The sequence below is a fragment of the Fusarium solani genome, assembly GCF_023522795.1.
Source record: "Fusarium solani strain SB1 chromosome Unknown bctg00000016, whole genome shotgun sequence".
Classification (NCBI taxonomy): domain Eukaryota; kingdom Fungi; phylum Ascomycota; class Sordariomycetes; order Hypocreales; family Nectriaceae; genus Fusarium; species Fusarium solani.
This window is the reverse complement of record NW_027072142.1, coordinates 142,617-157,624: the sequence shown is the minus strand read 5'-3', so window position 1 is coordinate 157,624 and position 15,008 is coordinate 142,617. Positions and strand designations below refer to the sequence as shown.

The 15,008-nt window shown below is 49.9% G+C and overlaps 5 protein-coding genes across 5 annotated transcripts; 1 reads left to right on the top strand and 4 right to left on the bottom strand.

Moving 5' to 3' along the window:
- Positions 1-493: 493 nt before the first annotated feature.
- Positions 494-1,006, top strand: MRS44_018408 (uncharacterized protein; the record flags this gene model as incomplete). Its single annotated transcript, XM_065615898.1, has 1 exon — positions 494-1,006. One exon carries the CDS (start codon positions 494-496, stop codon positions 1,004-1,006), a length of 513 nt encoding a protein of 170 aa, XP_065471970.1.
- Positions 1,007-4,883: 3,877 nt separating this feature from the next.
- On the bottom strand, positions 4,884-5,798 carry MRS44_018407 (uncharacterized protein; the record flags this gene model as incomplete). The annotated part of the gene is made up of 3 exons (XM_065615897.1): positions 4,884-5,456; positions 5,505-5,702; positions 5,787-5,798. 3 exons carry the CDS (start codon positions 5,796-5,798, stop codon positions 4,884-4,886), a joined length of 783 nt encoding a protein of 260 aa, XP_065471969.1.
- A 523-nt stretch (positions 5,799-6,321) lies between these two features.
- MRS44_018406 (uncharacterized protein) lies at positions 6,322-9,411 on the bottom strand (the record flags this gene model as incomplete). Its single annotated transcript, XM_065615896.1, has 2 exons — positions 6,322-6,415; positions 6,500-9,411. 2 exons carry the CDS (start codon positions 9,409-9,411, stop codon positions 6,322-6,324), a joined length of 3,006 nt encoding a protein of 1,001 aa, XP_065471968.1.
- A 1,497-nt stretch (positions 9,412-10,908) lies between these two features.
- MRS44_018405 (uncharacterized protein) lies at positions 10,909-12,024 on the bottom strand (the record flags this gene model as incomplete). The annotated part of the gene is made up of 1 exon (XM_046279618.2): positions 10,909-12,024. One exon carries the CDS (start codon positions 12,022-12,024, stop codon positions 10,909-10,911), a length of 1,116 nt encoding a protein of 371 aa, XP_046128608.2.
- Positions 12,025-13,554: 1,530 nt separating this feature from the next.
- Positions 13,555-14,154, bottom strand: MRS44_018404 (uncharacterized protein; the record flags this gene model as incomplete). The annotated part of the gene is made up of 3 exons (XM_046281474.2): positions 13,555-13,611; positions 13,662-13,934; positions 14,077-14,154. 3 exons carry the CDS (start codon positions 14,152-14,154, stop codon positions 13,555-13,557), a joined length of 408 nt encoding a protein of 135 aa, XP_046128609.2.
- Positions 14,155-15,008: the final 854 nt, after the last annotated feature.

Here is a 15,008-nt window from a genome sequence, read left to right as displayed (position 1 = left end):
ACACTATAGAGGGTTTTGTTACGTTGAATGAACTCCATATCGTAATTTAACCAGAAACATTAATGAACATGCAGGGTTTATGTTGTTGGACTTGACAGATTCGGTTTTTTTGAAGACCATCCGAAAATCCAAAAGCATAAAATATAATGTTCATCTCATACAACAGATTTCAGCTCCTCCACAGGCACCTACGTCCCTTTGACCACACCAAATATGACGAGACCGCACCTCTTCCGAAGGTATTCCAATGTGTTGAAGAGTGGTCTGACCACCTACAAGACGTATCTTTGCAGATATTCCTACCCGGCTCTCATCTTGCCGTCGATGAGTGCATAGTCCATTAACGTACATGATAAGCGAGCGGCGCAGACAAGCGAGCGGCGCACTTTTCCCTCCTACACCTAACTTTCCACTTCAATCAAATCTTCGCCACCAAGTATGTCGCAATCAAATACTGAGGCAAATACCCTTCTTGCCCTTCAAGCCCTCCAAAATGATCCCAAAATTAAGTCTCCGGCGGGCTTCTAGTATCTATGGGGTCAAGGAGCAGAGGCTACGTCGCCGGCAGAATGGCATTCAATCTCGACGCGATACCATTCCCAACTCGCGGAAACTATCCGACCTGGAAGAACAGATTGTTGTTCAGTTCATTCTCGACCTAGATTCGCGAGGATTTCCCCCGCGGCTGCGTGGTGTTGAAGAAATGGCCAACCGACTGCTCGCAGACCGCCACGCGTCACCCGTCGGCAAGCGCTGGGCTTCTAATTTCGTCAGGCGACACCTAGAGCTTAAGACGCGTTTTTTTCGTAAATACGACTATCAGAGGGCCAAATGCGAAGATCCAACCATTATTCGCGATTGGTTCAGGCTCGTGGAGAACACAATCGCGAAATATGATATCACCCTCGCCGATATCTACAACTTTGATGAGACTGGCTTTATGACGGGCCTTATTGCAAGCGGAAGGGTTGTCACGGGCGCACAAAGGCGTGGAAACCCGAAATAAATCCAGTCTGGAAGCCGGGAATGGTTTACAGTCATTCAGGCGATTAATGCGGAAGGCTGGGCGATCCCGCCGTTCAACGTGGTTGCAGGCCAATATCACCTCGCCAGCTGGTACCAAGAAAGCAGCCTCCCGGGCGATTGGGCTATTACGACAACTCAAAATGGCTGGACCGATAACAATACAGGTCTCGAATGGCTAAAGCACTTTGATCGGCACACAAAGGCCCGATCAACCGGTCGCTATCGTCTTCTAATCCTCGATGGGCACGAAAGTCACCACTCGGTTGAATTTGAAAAATATTGCGAAGAGAACCACATCATTACGCTTTGTATGCCGGCTCATTCGTCTCATCTGCTCCAGCCTCTTGATGTCGGGTGCTTTGGACCGCTCAAGAAGGCCTACGGTCGGCAAATAGAGCATCTGATTAGATGCTCTATAACCCACGTTTCGAAGACCGAGTTCTTTCCGGCCTTTTACGCCGCATTTCAAGCCTCAATGACAAAAGCCAATATTCAGGGAGGTTTTAGAGGATCCGGACTTGTCCCTCTAGACCCAGAAAATGTACTTTCAAAGCTTGATGTGCAACTACGGACTCCAACACCGGTCGACGAAGAGGCTAGCCTCCCTGACCCTTGGGTCTCAAAGACCCCAAAGACGGTCCTTGAGGCTAGCTCTCAGTCTGAATTTCTGAAAAGACGAGTTGAAAGGCACCAAAGCAGCTCTCCGACATCTATTCTTAATGCGATTGAGTCATTTTCGAAGGGAACGAAGGCAATTATGCATGAGATGGCTTTAATGAAGTCTGAGATCCAGATCCTTCGACAGGCGAACGAGACCCTTAGCAGGCGGCGGAGAGAAAAAAGAGCACGCCTCCGTAATGGAGGAAAGATGACTCTAGATGAGGGTAGGGAAGCAATTGATCAGATGGGTGTTGATATGCAGGGAGTGGCCGAATCGTCGAGAAGTGGTGGTCAAGGAGGGTCAACGCGAGCGAAAGAAACCCGTTGTGGAACATGCGGCAAGACCGGCCATAATAAAAGAACATGTCAGATAGTTGTTGCGATATCTAGGGAAGAGTATAGTAATTAGTTTCGATTGATCCAATGCTTTATTGTGTTTTTATTCTATATTCTATATTGAGGGTCTTAATATTTTTCCGACTCGCTTGTATTTCCGACTCGCTTATCATGTACGTTAACGTACGTGATAAGTGTCGGATACGAGGGTGGTCAGTCAAGATGAATGATGATCTCAAGATGGAGAATAGATTAGTGATTGATCCAACTCTCTCCTGTCGTTTTCGTCCTTCCTCGTCCTCATTATATTCGACGAGACGAGGCTGTGATACGAGACCTGCCGGACCTGCAACAGATCTGTAACACCACTCTGACTCTTGTGGTGCACTCCTGTGACAATCTGGGTAGAGGCATATGCAACAATAAGCATGTGTCACAAACAAGTATGTGTCACACTTTTACCCTATAGTGTAAATCTCACCTAATTTAAAAAATACTTTAAAAAATTCTTAAAAATTTAATTTAAAGTTTTATAAGCTAAAGATTTAAATTAAGGTGTAATAAAAATTCTAAGTTATAAAAATGATTTTATACTATTTTTAAAAAAATTAATTAGTAAGTTATTTAAGAATTATTTATTCGCACTGTTTGTTTTTATTTTTTTATTTTTTAAAAATTAAAATCTTTTTTAAAAAACTTTAAAAAATTATAAGCTTATAACCTTTTTAGTTAGATTTATAAAAATACCCATTTTAGGTTTATAGCTATTTTATAATAGTTTTTGGAAATTTAAGGTTTATACTTTTTAGGTGCACAGTATGACTGCGACACTTACTTGTTTGTGACACATGCTTATCATGTACAAAAATACTATTTTTAAGTTTCTAGCTATTTTATAGCTATTTTTAAATACTTAAGGTTTATTATTTTTAAGTGCACAGTATAGGTGCGCCGCTCGCTTATCATATACGTTACCTACAAGAAAATTAGACTATTAACAACGCATACATTCTTTTATTGGTGACCTCACGCAGTCAAGAGGGACAGAGTGTGTGTAGTTTGGCCGCAACGGGTCACCTGTCACTGCGGTCTTATGCGTAAGCGTGTTAGACCGCAGCGTCAGAGAGGGCCCGTCCGCGCTCCCTCGTAGGGAGGCAAGTGTCTGTATATTGTAGTAGTGCTATATACAGAGGGAAGGTTGGGGGGGTTGAAAGTCGAGTCTTGACTGCGTGAGAGACGACGAGACACCTGCCGAGGCGAGCAATTGACTCCCCGTGAGGCAGTTGCAGGAGGGAAGAAAACCCCTCAATGAACCTTCCGAGCCGGGAAGTCTATTGTTGTCAGACAGTACGTGTATTCGGTCCATTGGTTGAATCAGTGTATTCGTGTTGTGGTCGCGTTCTGGTTCAGTATCTGCCCCTGAAGGACCTGCTTTTCATCTTAAGATCCTTGACCCACACGTGACACCCCACATATTCAACAATTGTGCAGTGTGGTCATCACGTGAGGCAACCCAAATAAAACTACTCCCTATAATAAAAATGTAACTTGGTTAACTCTATTTAAAGTTTAAAGCTAACTTATTTTAAAGAAAGCTATAGTTAGGTATAAAACTCACTGCTCTTAATCTGAACTCGCCTCGTGGATGTATCAGCCGGGAAGAATTTAGCGGGATGGGACCTCAACTCAGAGAATACTATTCGCCACCCACAGTGGATGTCAAATAATGACAAGAAGGTCCATGGACGTCGATATCGTATCATATCGAATCGACGACCACCTTGTAGGCAGCACAGACGCAGCCACACCTGCAGTGACCTGCTACGTCAGCTGTCGTGTTGACTTACTACTGGATAAATTACTCGCTGTTTTTTATTGAGTAATCGCGGACACGCTGCTCTGGGTGTGGAACCCATTTCGGCAGTCCCGGCCTCACTACCCCGGACCACAAAGAGTGGTCCACTGTGGCCCACAACACCAAGGCCTATCAGGCTGCAACGACGGAATGGCGTGCCCCTCCTGGAACCAATGTCTCGTCAGGATGCACGTCTTGAACAACACAATGAGGGTCGTTTGACCCCTGACCGCCGCTGGGGCCTCCCTCAAACGTATCACGGCGGATCACGCGCCCCGCAACCCCCGGTAAGCCACCTCAGCTCGACCAACGCAACGTGCAGTTCAACCGGCACAGTGCATGACTCTTTGGTGTTGCTGCAGATTTGAGCATCAGGCAGCAAAGGGTTAATGCATTTCCGGCAACGTTGGCTGAGAAAACACCGCATCTTGCCGGTTTTATCCGCCTTGGCTGCTGCCGGTAGACAAGCAACTCATGGGTCTTCGTATCGTGTGAGGTAAGACAAGAAGCTCCGTTACAACCAACACCAGCAATACAGCAGCAAGTTTTTTGCTTTAAGGCGGACTAGATAACGCAGATTATCTAGTAAGCTCTAAGCGATTGGCACGGGGCGAGCCGGTTTATCCAACCACGATTTGACCTGACAGGGTTTTGCGGGGTAAGCGACGGACTGCATGTGCCCACTGCTGCAACCTTCAGTACCACCCCAAACTGAGGCAAGATGCAAGATACCACGGCCAATGATTCCAATCCGACCGCACTTGCTGCTGAGTAGGCAGATTCCCCTCTAACTGCCCCACCACGATTATTGGAGATCACAAGTGTGAGGCGACCAAGGCGGTGGCAAGGTGTGGAAGAAGGAGGAATATTCTACAAGAGATCGTGCCTGTACATAAACAGTGGCTCCCCTACTGCACTTTTAGGATGAATTAAGCAACAGCATCTTCTCACTTCAACAACGATTTCTTAGTACATAGTATACGTCTTCCTCCAAGACGATTGCGGCTTACCCCTCCCACACCAGCCAGTGACCGGCCAAGCTCTCGAACAAAGCATTCCAAGAGACGGTATCCGGTGTGATGACGGCTTTGGCGTGGTTGACCATTCGATCGAATGCGATATGTATGAACCGAAGCTGAGCATCGTCTGACTCGCCCGGGTCGTTCGGACCGACTTCATATTCCATGGAGATCAAGTCCCTCAAAAAGCCCTTTTTCCCGCTAAAGTCCTTCAAGTGGAGAGCAGAGCTAAGCCGACGAAGCCACGGATTCGGCGCAGTAAAATCGTTCTCCGCATCAATTCGCCCTGCCTCTTGACTCCGGACATCATTGTCCTTACGCTGGAATGCGTCAATGGCCTGCTGAAGTCTGACCTGCGAGCCGTGGTCTTCAGATCTGAGCCCGTCGAGATTTAGTCCCCTTGCCACCTCGAAGTACTCGCTACGAGAACCCGTCAAGAAGAATCGTTGATAGAGAACCCCGCTCCTCCACGGATTATTGCTTCGCTCTTGTTCAGCCATAGCAGCTGAGCGTCGGCCAGCCTTCAGCTTTAGATCCCACTCGTGTTCATCCTTCAGATGCTGCCGTATTCGTTTCAAACTCGTGCCCACCTATCGGCAAGTCGATACAGTCGTGCTATCTTCTGATACAAACGTGCAGCGGAATCCTCCCGTCTTTGGCCTACCCAATGCAGCAATTGGCGGTGTGCCGTCGGGTACAAGCAGAAGACTATCGTGGATCTCTTGCTGATCTTGGATAATATCAATCTTGGATGCCCACTTCTGCACTTCCTTGATCTCGGCAATGCCCAGATGGTGGGGAGAACTCTAAAGATGGTTTTTGATATGTCGTCGAGTTACCATAATCAGACAAGAGCGGCAACCGAGAAGCCGGTATTCCGGCACGTGTACGAAGTAATCCATTGCGAACAAGTTTAGAGAACCAAAGATCAAGATTTCTTGCCTAACTCACCCTGGCTACTTCTCAATATTAATAATTCATCTAACCCCTTATTTCATATTGACTTTCTTCAAGCTGAACATAACGAGACCGATAGTCTGCAGCCACCTCTGTGCCTCGCAAGTCGAGACGCGTTCTTATTGGCCACGGCGGTACACCCCATGTTCTAAAACCCCGTCGCTCAACAACCATAAAAAAAAAGACATCACGAAGGAAATACGTCCACAATCCCGCAATCATATATTTCATAAAGAAATATTGATATCAATCAAATCGCAGATATCAGTTCTATATTCTTAGCTACTTTTAGCTTCACCGTAACCCTCGTAGTGGTCAAACTGGTAATTGCCGGCTGGTGCTCATTTTAATCGCCACCTGACCCATGCCTTACAAGCGCCAAACAATTTTCCATACAAAATTAATCGTCGACGACTCACTGACGCAAGGTATAGTTGTCAGGGGCGGCTCTCGTTCCAGATGAGAAAACTATTCCAGTAGGTGTTTGTTAGGCTCGCCGCGGTCATCGACGTCTGGAAGCAGGTCTGATTGCATCATCTGCCAGCGATGGTCGAGCTCCTCCCTGTGAACCTTGTTAGTTACCTTTCCACATGCAATGCTTGGAGGCTCCATGCAAATGAGCTGTGGAGGCAAGATTGGTACTTACGTCGTCTGCTTCAGCATCCTGACTCCCTTCTCCTTACAAAAGAACAGGAACCGCCGCATAGTTCGATCTCGCTTGAAAGATGCCATCACATCGCCACGAGGTGCTCCATCCGATTTGTCCATCGTAACGTTGACCTTGCGCATGATGATGTGAATGCGAAGCGCCTCAATGTTCCACATCACTTCCTCAATCTCGTCGAGGTTAACATGGAAGTCAATGTGATCCTTAAACAAACCCCACGAGGCAGGGCTGACGTTCTTAAGGACTTGGTGCTGGAAGCAGCCGGCTTGCTCAATCCAGGTCCAATACTGGGTGACTGCCGTCGAGCTCGTGAAGAATCTGTTTTTGACCTGGTAGAGGCGCCAGTCGTATTTGGTGGTTTCACCACCACTATGTGAGTCCGTATCAGACCATGCGTCGATGTGGAACTCGTCGTGAACCGGACCGGAAGCGGGCGACAAGAACTTGGGTCGCTTATGAAGATGAGTGTTAAATGGGCTCTCAGGCCCCATGGGAACTTGAGTAGCCAAGGGAGATTGGTCGATGAAGGACGTTTCGCGAGGCGTGCTAGCAACAGAATGCATGCTCTTGCGCTTCTTCAGAGGCTTGGGCGTGTCGCTTGGACTGCCCTGGCTCTGACGCGCCTTCAATCCAGAGGGACGGCCGATGTTCTTGAAGCCATGCTTGTATCGAAGGGCAGTCAGCTTCGGGTCGTGATAGAAGTCATGGATCGTTCGAGGCAAGTTGAAGCTGGCGCCCTCGGCCAGGATTAGCTCGTGCAGGCGCTGCCGCATCCACTCAATTGGCTGGATATCCAACTTGAACTTTTCCAGCTCCGACATCGTCTCAGACAAACGGAAGAGCGCATCGTAGGACGTGATGCCGCCCTTTCCTGACTGGATGTACTTCTTGCTGAGGAGCTGATACGGGCTAACCGGGCCCTGTTCGTGAAACTCAAGGATTTTGACGCCCCGATTGACCAGCTGACCGATCTGATACTTGGACGAGCCACCCTTTTCTTGCTTCGGACCGGCATCGATTGCAGCCTGGTGTTTCTCGCGCCATCGAGCGAGCTGCGGCTCAATCAGTGTTCTCACATTTGGCCAGTTAGGCTCCCAATAGGGGTGATTTTCGTTGATCTTGACCAGGGGTACACCCTCAACGCACTCAGGGTAAGTGTAGACTTCTCCATTGTGCCGGAGCACCAGATTATCTCGGGTGATCTCCTCCAGAGGCTCCTCAGAAGGAGATTCCGTCGGCTGAGGCGATGGTTCGATGGGCATGGAAGCCGGTGTTGGTCGCTCCGCTCGCTCGGCTGATGGGGGTCTACTGCGAACGTTGGCCGGCGTGAATCCAGGGGTAACTCGATACTCTTGCAGTATCGGCATCTGCTCAGGCTTCCGCGCTGGTCGAGTGCTATTGGGAGCCGACGTGTCTTCCATGGGCGTGTCGAACTCGGTAGTAGGCTGAAGGATGCCAGGCCGTGTAGGTTGCGGGACATGCGAAGGAAGGGCGGAACGTGGGACTTCAGGCCTAGGTTGAGGTTGATGTTGAGACTGAGACGGTGCTACCATAGCCTCTACCATACGCTCTGGAGCAAGATCAGGCCTGGGTAGGGGAGCAGGGCGGCTGACTGGTGCGGGAGGAGGCTCATAGGCACGCCTGTAATCCGGTTCGGGAACTCGTTCAGGAGCCGGCGAAGGAACAAGCTGATGGACAGGCTGGGGCGAAGGATGACGCGAAGACACACAGACTGGTTCTTCAATTCGAGGTGCCTGTTCGGGTTGTGGTTCGGGTGCAGGCTCAGGTCTCGGTTGGATCTCCAGGCGCGGAGGCTCCGGCTCCGGCTCAGGTCTGGTGTGCGACCCCTTGGCCTCCCTCTGCTGTCGCGACCTTTCCCTCGAAGCCAGTATGTCAATCGTATCTCCAGACGCGCCGTGGCAACGCTGACGGTTCCACTCACAGTTGCCACATCTCTGAAAGAGGTCACCACCGACAATAATACAATCATCGAAAGCTCCCTGATTCTTATTGCACGACCAGCATCGCTTGGACTGAATCTCTCCGGTGGCCTGGATCATGCAGGATAGCCACTTGACGCCCTTCGCTTCGGTTCGCTCATAAATGCTAGCAAGATGCGAGTCGTTGAAACGGCGACCGCGACGGATCTTGACAGGTCTCCGAATTTCGAGTTCCTGGATTCCTTCCACCCATTGATTCCACGGCTCGATGCGTTCCACCGGTCCGATCACATTGCCATCAGCATCGACAACGTCCACCATAACATCAGATGCGGGTTTGTCAGCGGCGTTCTCGTCGTCGTGATGCTCAACACCTTCCATGCTCTCTCCATGGGTAGCCGATTGATCGGTTCTCACTTGGATGGAATCATCGGCGACCTCTCTCCGAGGAACATTTCCACTGACGTTTGAGAGTTCCGGTAATTCCCGAGGAAGGCCAAGGGCTTCCATGTCGGGGTCTTCGGAGTCCTCGACGTCGGGGTCCTCGCCCCTCTTCTCCTTGAAAAACCGACGCATCGTCTTCCAGATCTTCTGCTGAGTTTCGATCCTCGCCTGTCGCGACTCGTGGTAGTCTTGTTCAATGCGCTTCAGTCGATCTGTCTTCACTTCACACTCCTCAGTCACGCGGGCTAGCTCGGCCTCGACCTTAGCTAGTTCTCGAGCTAGCCGCGCTTGCGACTCGCTCAGCTGGCTTCGTTGTCCGGTGAGCTCACGAAGTTTGATTCGGAGTTCGGTCGTAGACCGTTGAAACTCTTGCTCGACCATGTTGTTTTCTGCTTCTCGTTGGCGACGAAGGTTGGTCCAGAAATTGCGTTCTGTCTTGTCCCAAACGGACTTGTGTTCCTCCACTGGGAGCGCCTCCCCGGCCGCGGCATCATCCACGGTAGCCATTTTGGGCCGCGTTGAGGCTGAAAGTCGCCCTTGAAGAATCGTCGAAGATGACTGAGATTCAAGGAAAGATCAAATGTCTTATGTGTTGGTGGATGTTGGCATAAGTGATGCTTTCAGTCAATGTCGAATGCGGGACGCACGTGACCGCCTCCAGCTGGAGAAAAGTGCGGCTCGAGTGGGCAAGCTGCTGGTGGCCGAGCAAGTCCCACAACTTAGACCAGAAAAAGAGAAGAAAGGCTGGGTCGAGTCGGAGGAATTGGAAGATCGCTATGGCTCCAGCTACAGTCCGATAGTCCGAGGGGCGAAATAGAGTCGTGGGGCGCGTGCTCCAAGGGGGCGGGAATTGGACGAGCCACCCAAAGGACAAGCTGAGGTGATAGACAGGAAATTGGAAATGAGTAACCGAAGGGCGCGTAGGACGAAAGCCCGACAATGGAATCGTAGTTGGTAATCCGATTGATGTGGACCGGCCGATAGGCACCTGCAATCCCCTCACGCGCATAGCGCAATTTTGCGAAAGCGGACAAATCCCCGTCACTCGTCGCTCGTTAGTCGTCCCGGTTAACACCCAGCCTTTTTTTTTTTTCTCCCGGCGTCGTCGATGGCGTGTCTTGGGAAAAACCGGCCTCAATCCAACCGAGAGTCACTTCGAAATCCCTTCCACCTCCGTCGCGCCGCCCCCCCTGGTTGGAGCGCACCTCGTTTTCCTAACTTGTTCGAAGGGAGCAAAAACGAAAAGAGGGAGGAAGAGGAAGGGCGTGTGAACGAGAAAAGTAGTGAAACCAACAAGGCGACAGAGAAGGAGATTCCTAGGCTGGAGAGACTGAGTGAAGAGCGGGTAACGCGTTGTGTGAAACGTTGCACGACCGTGGCGCGCGATATTCCTGGTGATAAATGAAAGGAAAGAAATTTCAACAGGTGACCGGTCCCTACGGGCCCACCAACGCCTTTCGGAACGAGGCCTACGGGTGTGATCTGGAAGGCATTGGGCGCTATGTGCCCCGAGCGCTGGGAGTTTGAGCTACTGCGTATCCACTGTCTTGTCGCAACCCAGGGATCTCAATCTGAACGAATTACCAGCACGACTGCCTAGGTGCCTTACTAGCAACCACGCGGATCGAGGGAAAAACCAGACAGTTGTACAACGGCATTAGCTTTCCTTGCTTAGACAACAATAGAATTATACATAAAAAGGATATAAATTTACATGTAATTAGGATATTATTATTACAGTTATTATACCATATTTTAGATACATGTATTTATATCATTTGAGAGCAATTAGACTACCTCTCGTTCTCGTTCCCACGTCTCATTTATTTCTTCACCCGCGTGACATGCCCCAATTCGAGACTCGTTGGTTGGCCAGATCTCGGGGCTCCATCGTATTGCGCCCTCGTGATTCCGTCCGAGATCCATTGATCGGCCACCTCCCAACAAAGTTGCCGCCGCTGTGACACTGTCAGCAACAAGAGAGTATCTTTGACATGACGCATTTTAATTGGCTGCAACCCCCTGCCGTGACCTGGCGGGAGGTTCAACACAACTCAAGGGATAGGCTGCCGCATTAGAGACCCCCACAGTACCGATAAACTCCACCATCTTCTCAAGAGCATGCTGGTCACCTTCCATCGTCCCAGCCAACTTCTTTGGTACCCATCCCTCCGTATACCCACCGCCAAAATCGACAACCCACGCATCCTGATTCGTATCAATCAGAACATTATCCGGTTTCGCATCACCCCAGACGATGCCGGCATCATGAAGTTGGTCGATGATATCTCGGAGCTGTGTCGCCCATTTCTGCTGCAGGGATGGCGACGTCTCAAGCTTTACAGCATAAGAGAGCGTCATGAATTTGCAGTGAATATAGGTGAGTAAAAGGCCAAAAACCAAGCCACTTTCGTCCCGCACTACGCCACGGAGGCGTGAGACTCGCAAGGTGTTGCCAAGTCGCGCCTCGTCGAGCATCTTGTACTTGTCCAGCTCATTCAGGAGGGGCTGATTGTCGCCGCGGCGCATGAGCTTGATAAATGCGACACTACCATCCTTCAGAAGTACTCTACTGGGCGTCTGGGAGGGCGGTCCGGGCACATGGTTCTGGCAGATCAAGATTTCCGACGGAAGGAAATACGCCCATGGTGCACAGATTCCGTCAGCAAGAGGAATGCCAAACCGAGGTTCGACGTGCTCTGCATGGTTCCTGTCTTTCGGCTCCGGGATCAGTTGTCCGGAAACTGCTCGCAAGGTGTAGACAAATGTTTCTGGGAAAAGGAAGTTGTCGAGCGTTGGCTGCCGAGCTTTATCATCGGGGCCGACTGCCCTGAAAAACGGGATCAAAGGCTCAACGGCCCAATTCCAGAAGTCCTGCACATATAACCCATCTAGCTCGAGATTTTCGGCAACTCGCAAAAAGAACAGATACTGATCTCTCAGAGACTCAGACAATTGATCAGCGAATAGCTGTATGATGAAGCATCTGCCATTACACATAACCACCAACTCTGAATCACTGTCTGTTTTACTAAAGGTGAACTCGATCACGTTCCAAGGCGGCGGCATCTCCAGCGGCGTTGCCGGGTCAATGAGGACTTCGGAGACAGCATCGTTCATAATGTGAAGGTATGGCTACTTGAGGCCAGTTGTTCTCTGGGATATGAAGTCGGCGCAAACTAATAACAATTGTTGGCGATTTTTCTCTGTCAATGAGTCGGCTGGGGAAATGCATTTTCAAGATGGAAATGATGGGGAAGGAGAGTCGGCGGGCTTGGGTCAAAAGGGAGGAAGGGGGGCGGGGAGGAAAGAAAGGGGGAGGAGGCGGCGGGCAAATCCCTTCGACTGGGTGCACCTGGTAATGGTCACCTGGAATCACAGCTTCGTCATTATGTTGTCTCGACGACATGCATGTGGAGCTGGCATAAAGTTTAGCCAATAAGGCTGGGCTGCCAACTCTTGTTGGTCCTGGGTATCCTGATTGAGGCACTCCGCAGTAAAACGCATGTTGTAGCCAAGGACGCGATCGCCCCTCGGATACTAGGGCTTACGGAGCGCCTCCGTGATTCCTTATTGGACAACGCAACTGTCGAAGCCATTTAGTTGTGGGGACAACCCCAAATTTCGGAGGTCCTGCAGCCAGGGATCCTTCATGATCACACGACGAGCGACGGATCGTGTTGTGTCTACGGATAGGGTAAGCTTCTATCCTATCACGTAGCCTGCGTATAGAATTGGTGTGTGTGTGTGTGTGTGTGTGTGTGTGTGTTGTGTGTTGTGTGCTGTGTGTTGTGTGCTGTGTGCTGTCTCAAGAAACTTGTACAACTATGACGACACGGACATCCTCCATCTTTTTACAGTATCCCTTCAATTGTGGAAAGCCTCCAGGAGGGTCACTACATGGGAGACGTACTTGACTTCCCACCTAACTTATCTTGCAGTAGAAGTCCTCACGACCTCACAAGCTACAGATTAAAGACCTTACGTTACTTTTATCCTCTCGCTAAATGCCACACCGATGCAGTTACCTGACGTACAATTGAGGTACGTGGGGTCATGTGGGGCGCTATACCTAATGGAGGCTTTCCACAATTGAAGGGATACTAACAGTAACATTACCAAGCACTGGGGGACGGTAAGTGTCTCATCTTTTCAAGTTCTGACCCTCAGTCACACTGCACTGTGAGGACCAGGTTTTAGTTTCATGCGATTCGACTACCAGAGTGCGATAGCCGATAATTGCTGAGAAACAGCCTAGTTCTAGTGTGCGGCAGCCCATAGAGGTCACTGTTGCAAAACCCCGAAGCACCTTCAACCCAAAAGTGAAGTGGGTCCAAGTCCAACAGCAACAACAGCAGTGGGACAGCTGCGAACTAGTGCTTGTGTCGCATAACATTCGTGTGACCGGATGTAACTATCCGGTTTCACATCTGGCCTGTCGCATAATCCTAACGACATGAACTTACATAGCTGTGCCCGAACACATGGTTGTTCGATTTCTTTTGTTCTTTAGATAATTCTCATCAATCGACTGGTGCCACCAATGATCCCTGCGGAACCAATTGTCTGACAGCTTGATAATTTCATCCCGCGCTCTGAACAAACCCCCGCTAGGCCAACCGCCTCTTCTTTGGCAATAGCAACACTCACTCATCTACATCCTCTCCTCTCCTCGGCCCTACCTTCCTCGTTCGACTCATTGAGCTGCTATACATCGATTTAGCAGCCAAAACATAGTTACGGGTTTAAGCACTTACAACCCACAGCCGAGCAGCCTCGGCGATAGCCTCCAATGCAATAACCTTTCTCTCCTCTAGAGTCATTTGACCGACTTCACAACGTGGAGCCAGAGCAGGAGTGTGAACTTGAGCGACAGCAGGACTGCGCTCTACACTAGCACTGCAACCGCGCAACTGCTGCGCTGCACGCTGAGCACTGTGCCAGTCATCACTGGGTTCTATATTTGCATCCTCAATCTGCCGATTTAGCTCCCAGAAGGTACGCACAGCAGCAATAGCTCCAGAGGGGACCTATGTACCAGCTGATTAGTAGCTTGTTGGTCGAAAACGGGTCAGGCTCCTCACAGGCCTGCAGGTGTGGCCATTCCTGGCGCAGTTCCAGCAAGCAGCACCAGTGTCGAGTGGAGCCAAGGTCAATTCGGGCTACACTTACGATAGTGTTCCTGCTCGTAGCAGAGGCTACAGTACGAATGCTCTGTCGAAGGCTCTGTCGAAGGCTGTTTCGAAACATACTGAAAGGAGGTAGGAGAGATTATACAGCGAGGAAGAATTGATTGCAGACATGTGCAATTTGAAAGGGGATATATCCCCTCAACTGGGCGAAGGCTCCCAAGCGGTCACACGCAGGACCTCTATGGGATAGCGGAGAAGATGTTTTGGAAGACGATCTGGGGCGGGAAAGGAATAGCAATATGATGTACGTTGATAGCGCGGTGACATCATGATTGCGAGGATAGTTTGTAATGGGCCCCAAATGAGCGGTGCCGGGAGGAATCCAAGGGTGAGATTAAATACTGTAGAGCATTCTGTTCGATACGCGGACGGCAGTTCGAACGCACGATGGGGTGAATGCAGTAGATGGTGGGCTAGAACCGGTGATCTTGTTGATTGATGACTTGATGATTCCTATCTTGCTTGCTTGGTCTTGGTGCGGTAGTTGTCGGTCCATTCTTTACGCCTTCACCGCCCAGAGTCATAAATATCGTTCGTAACTGGAAAACTTGCTTTATCCGCGAACAGACGTCAATCTAACACATTCCCCGACCTCCCTGCTAATTACACCAAAATTCCTATGCAGCTAGGAGTGCAGCCTTCAATAGCTCAATTCAATCTCCTCTGCCCACACCATCCGGTTACGTAATATAATGCTGATGCCTCAACTTTGGTAAGGCATCATGTCGCAAGCCAGGCGTGATGTCAACGAGCCTCAGGAAACAACTGTACTTTAGTAATCCAATTGTGTGCTTCAAGTAAAATCGGTGGGCTAGAGTACCCCGCACCTTACGCAACAATCAATCAACACACTGCTGTTGCTTATTATCGTTTACCTGACCTTTGGTCCTTTTAGCACGCTCAGTGCGACAC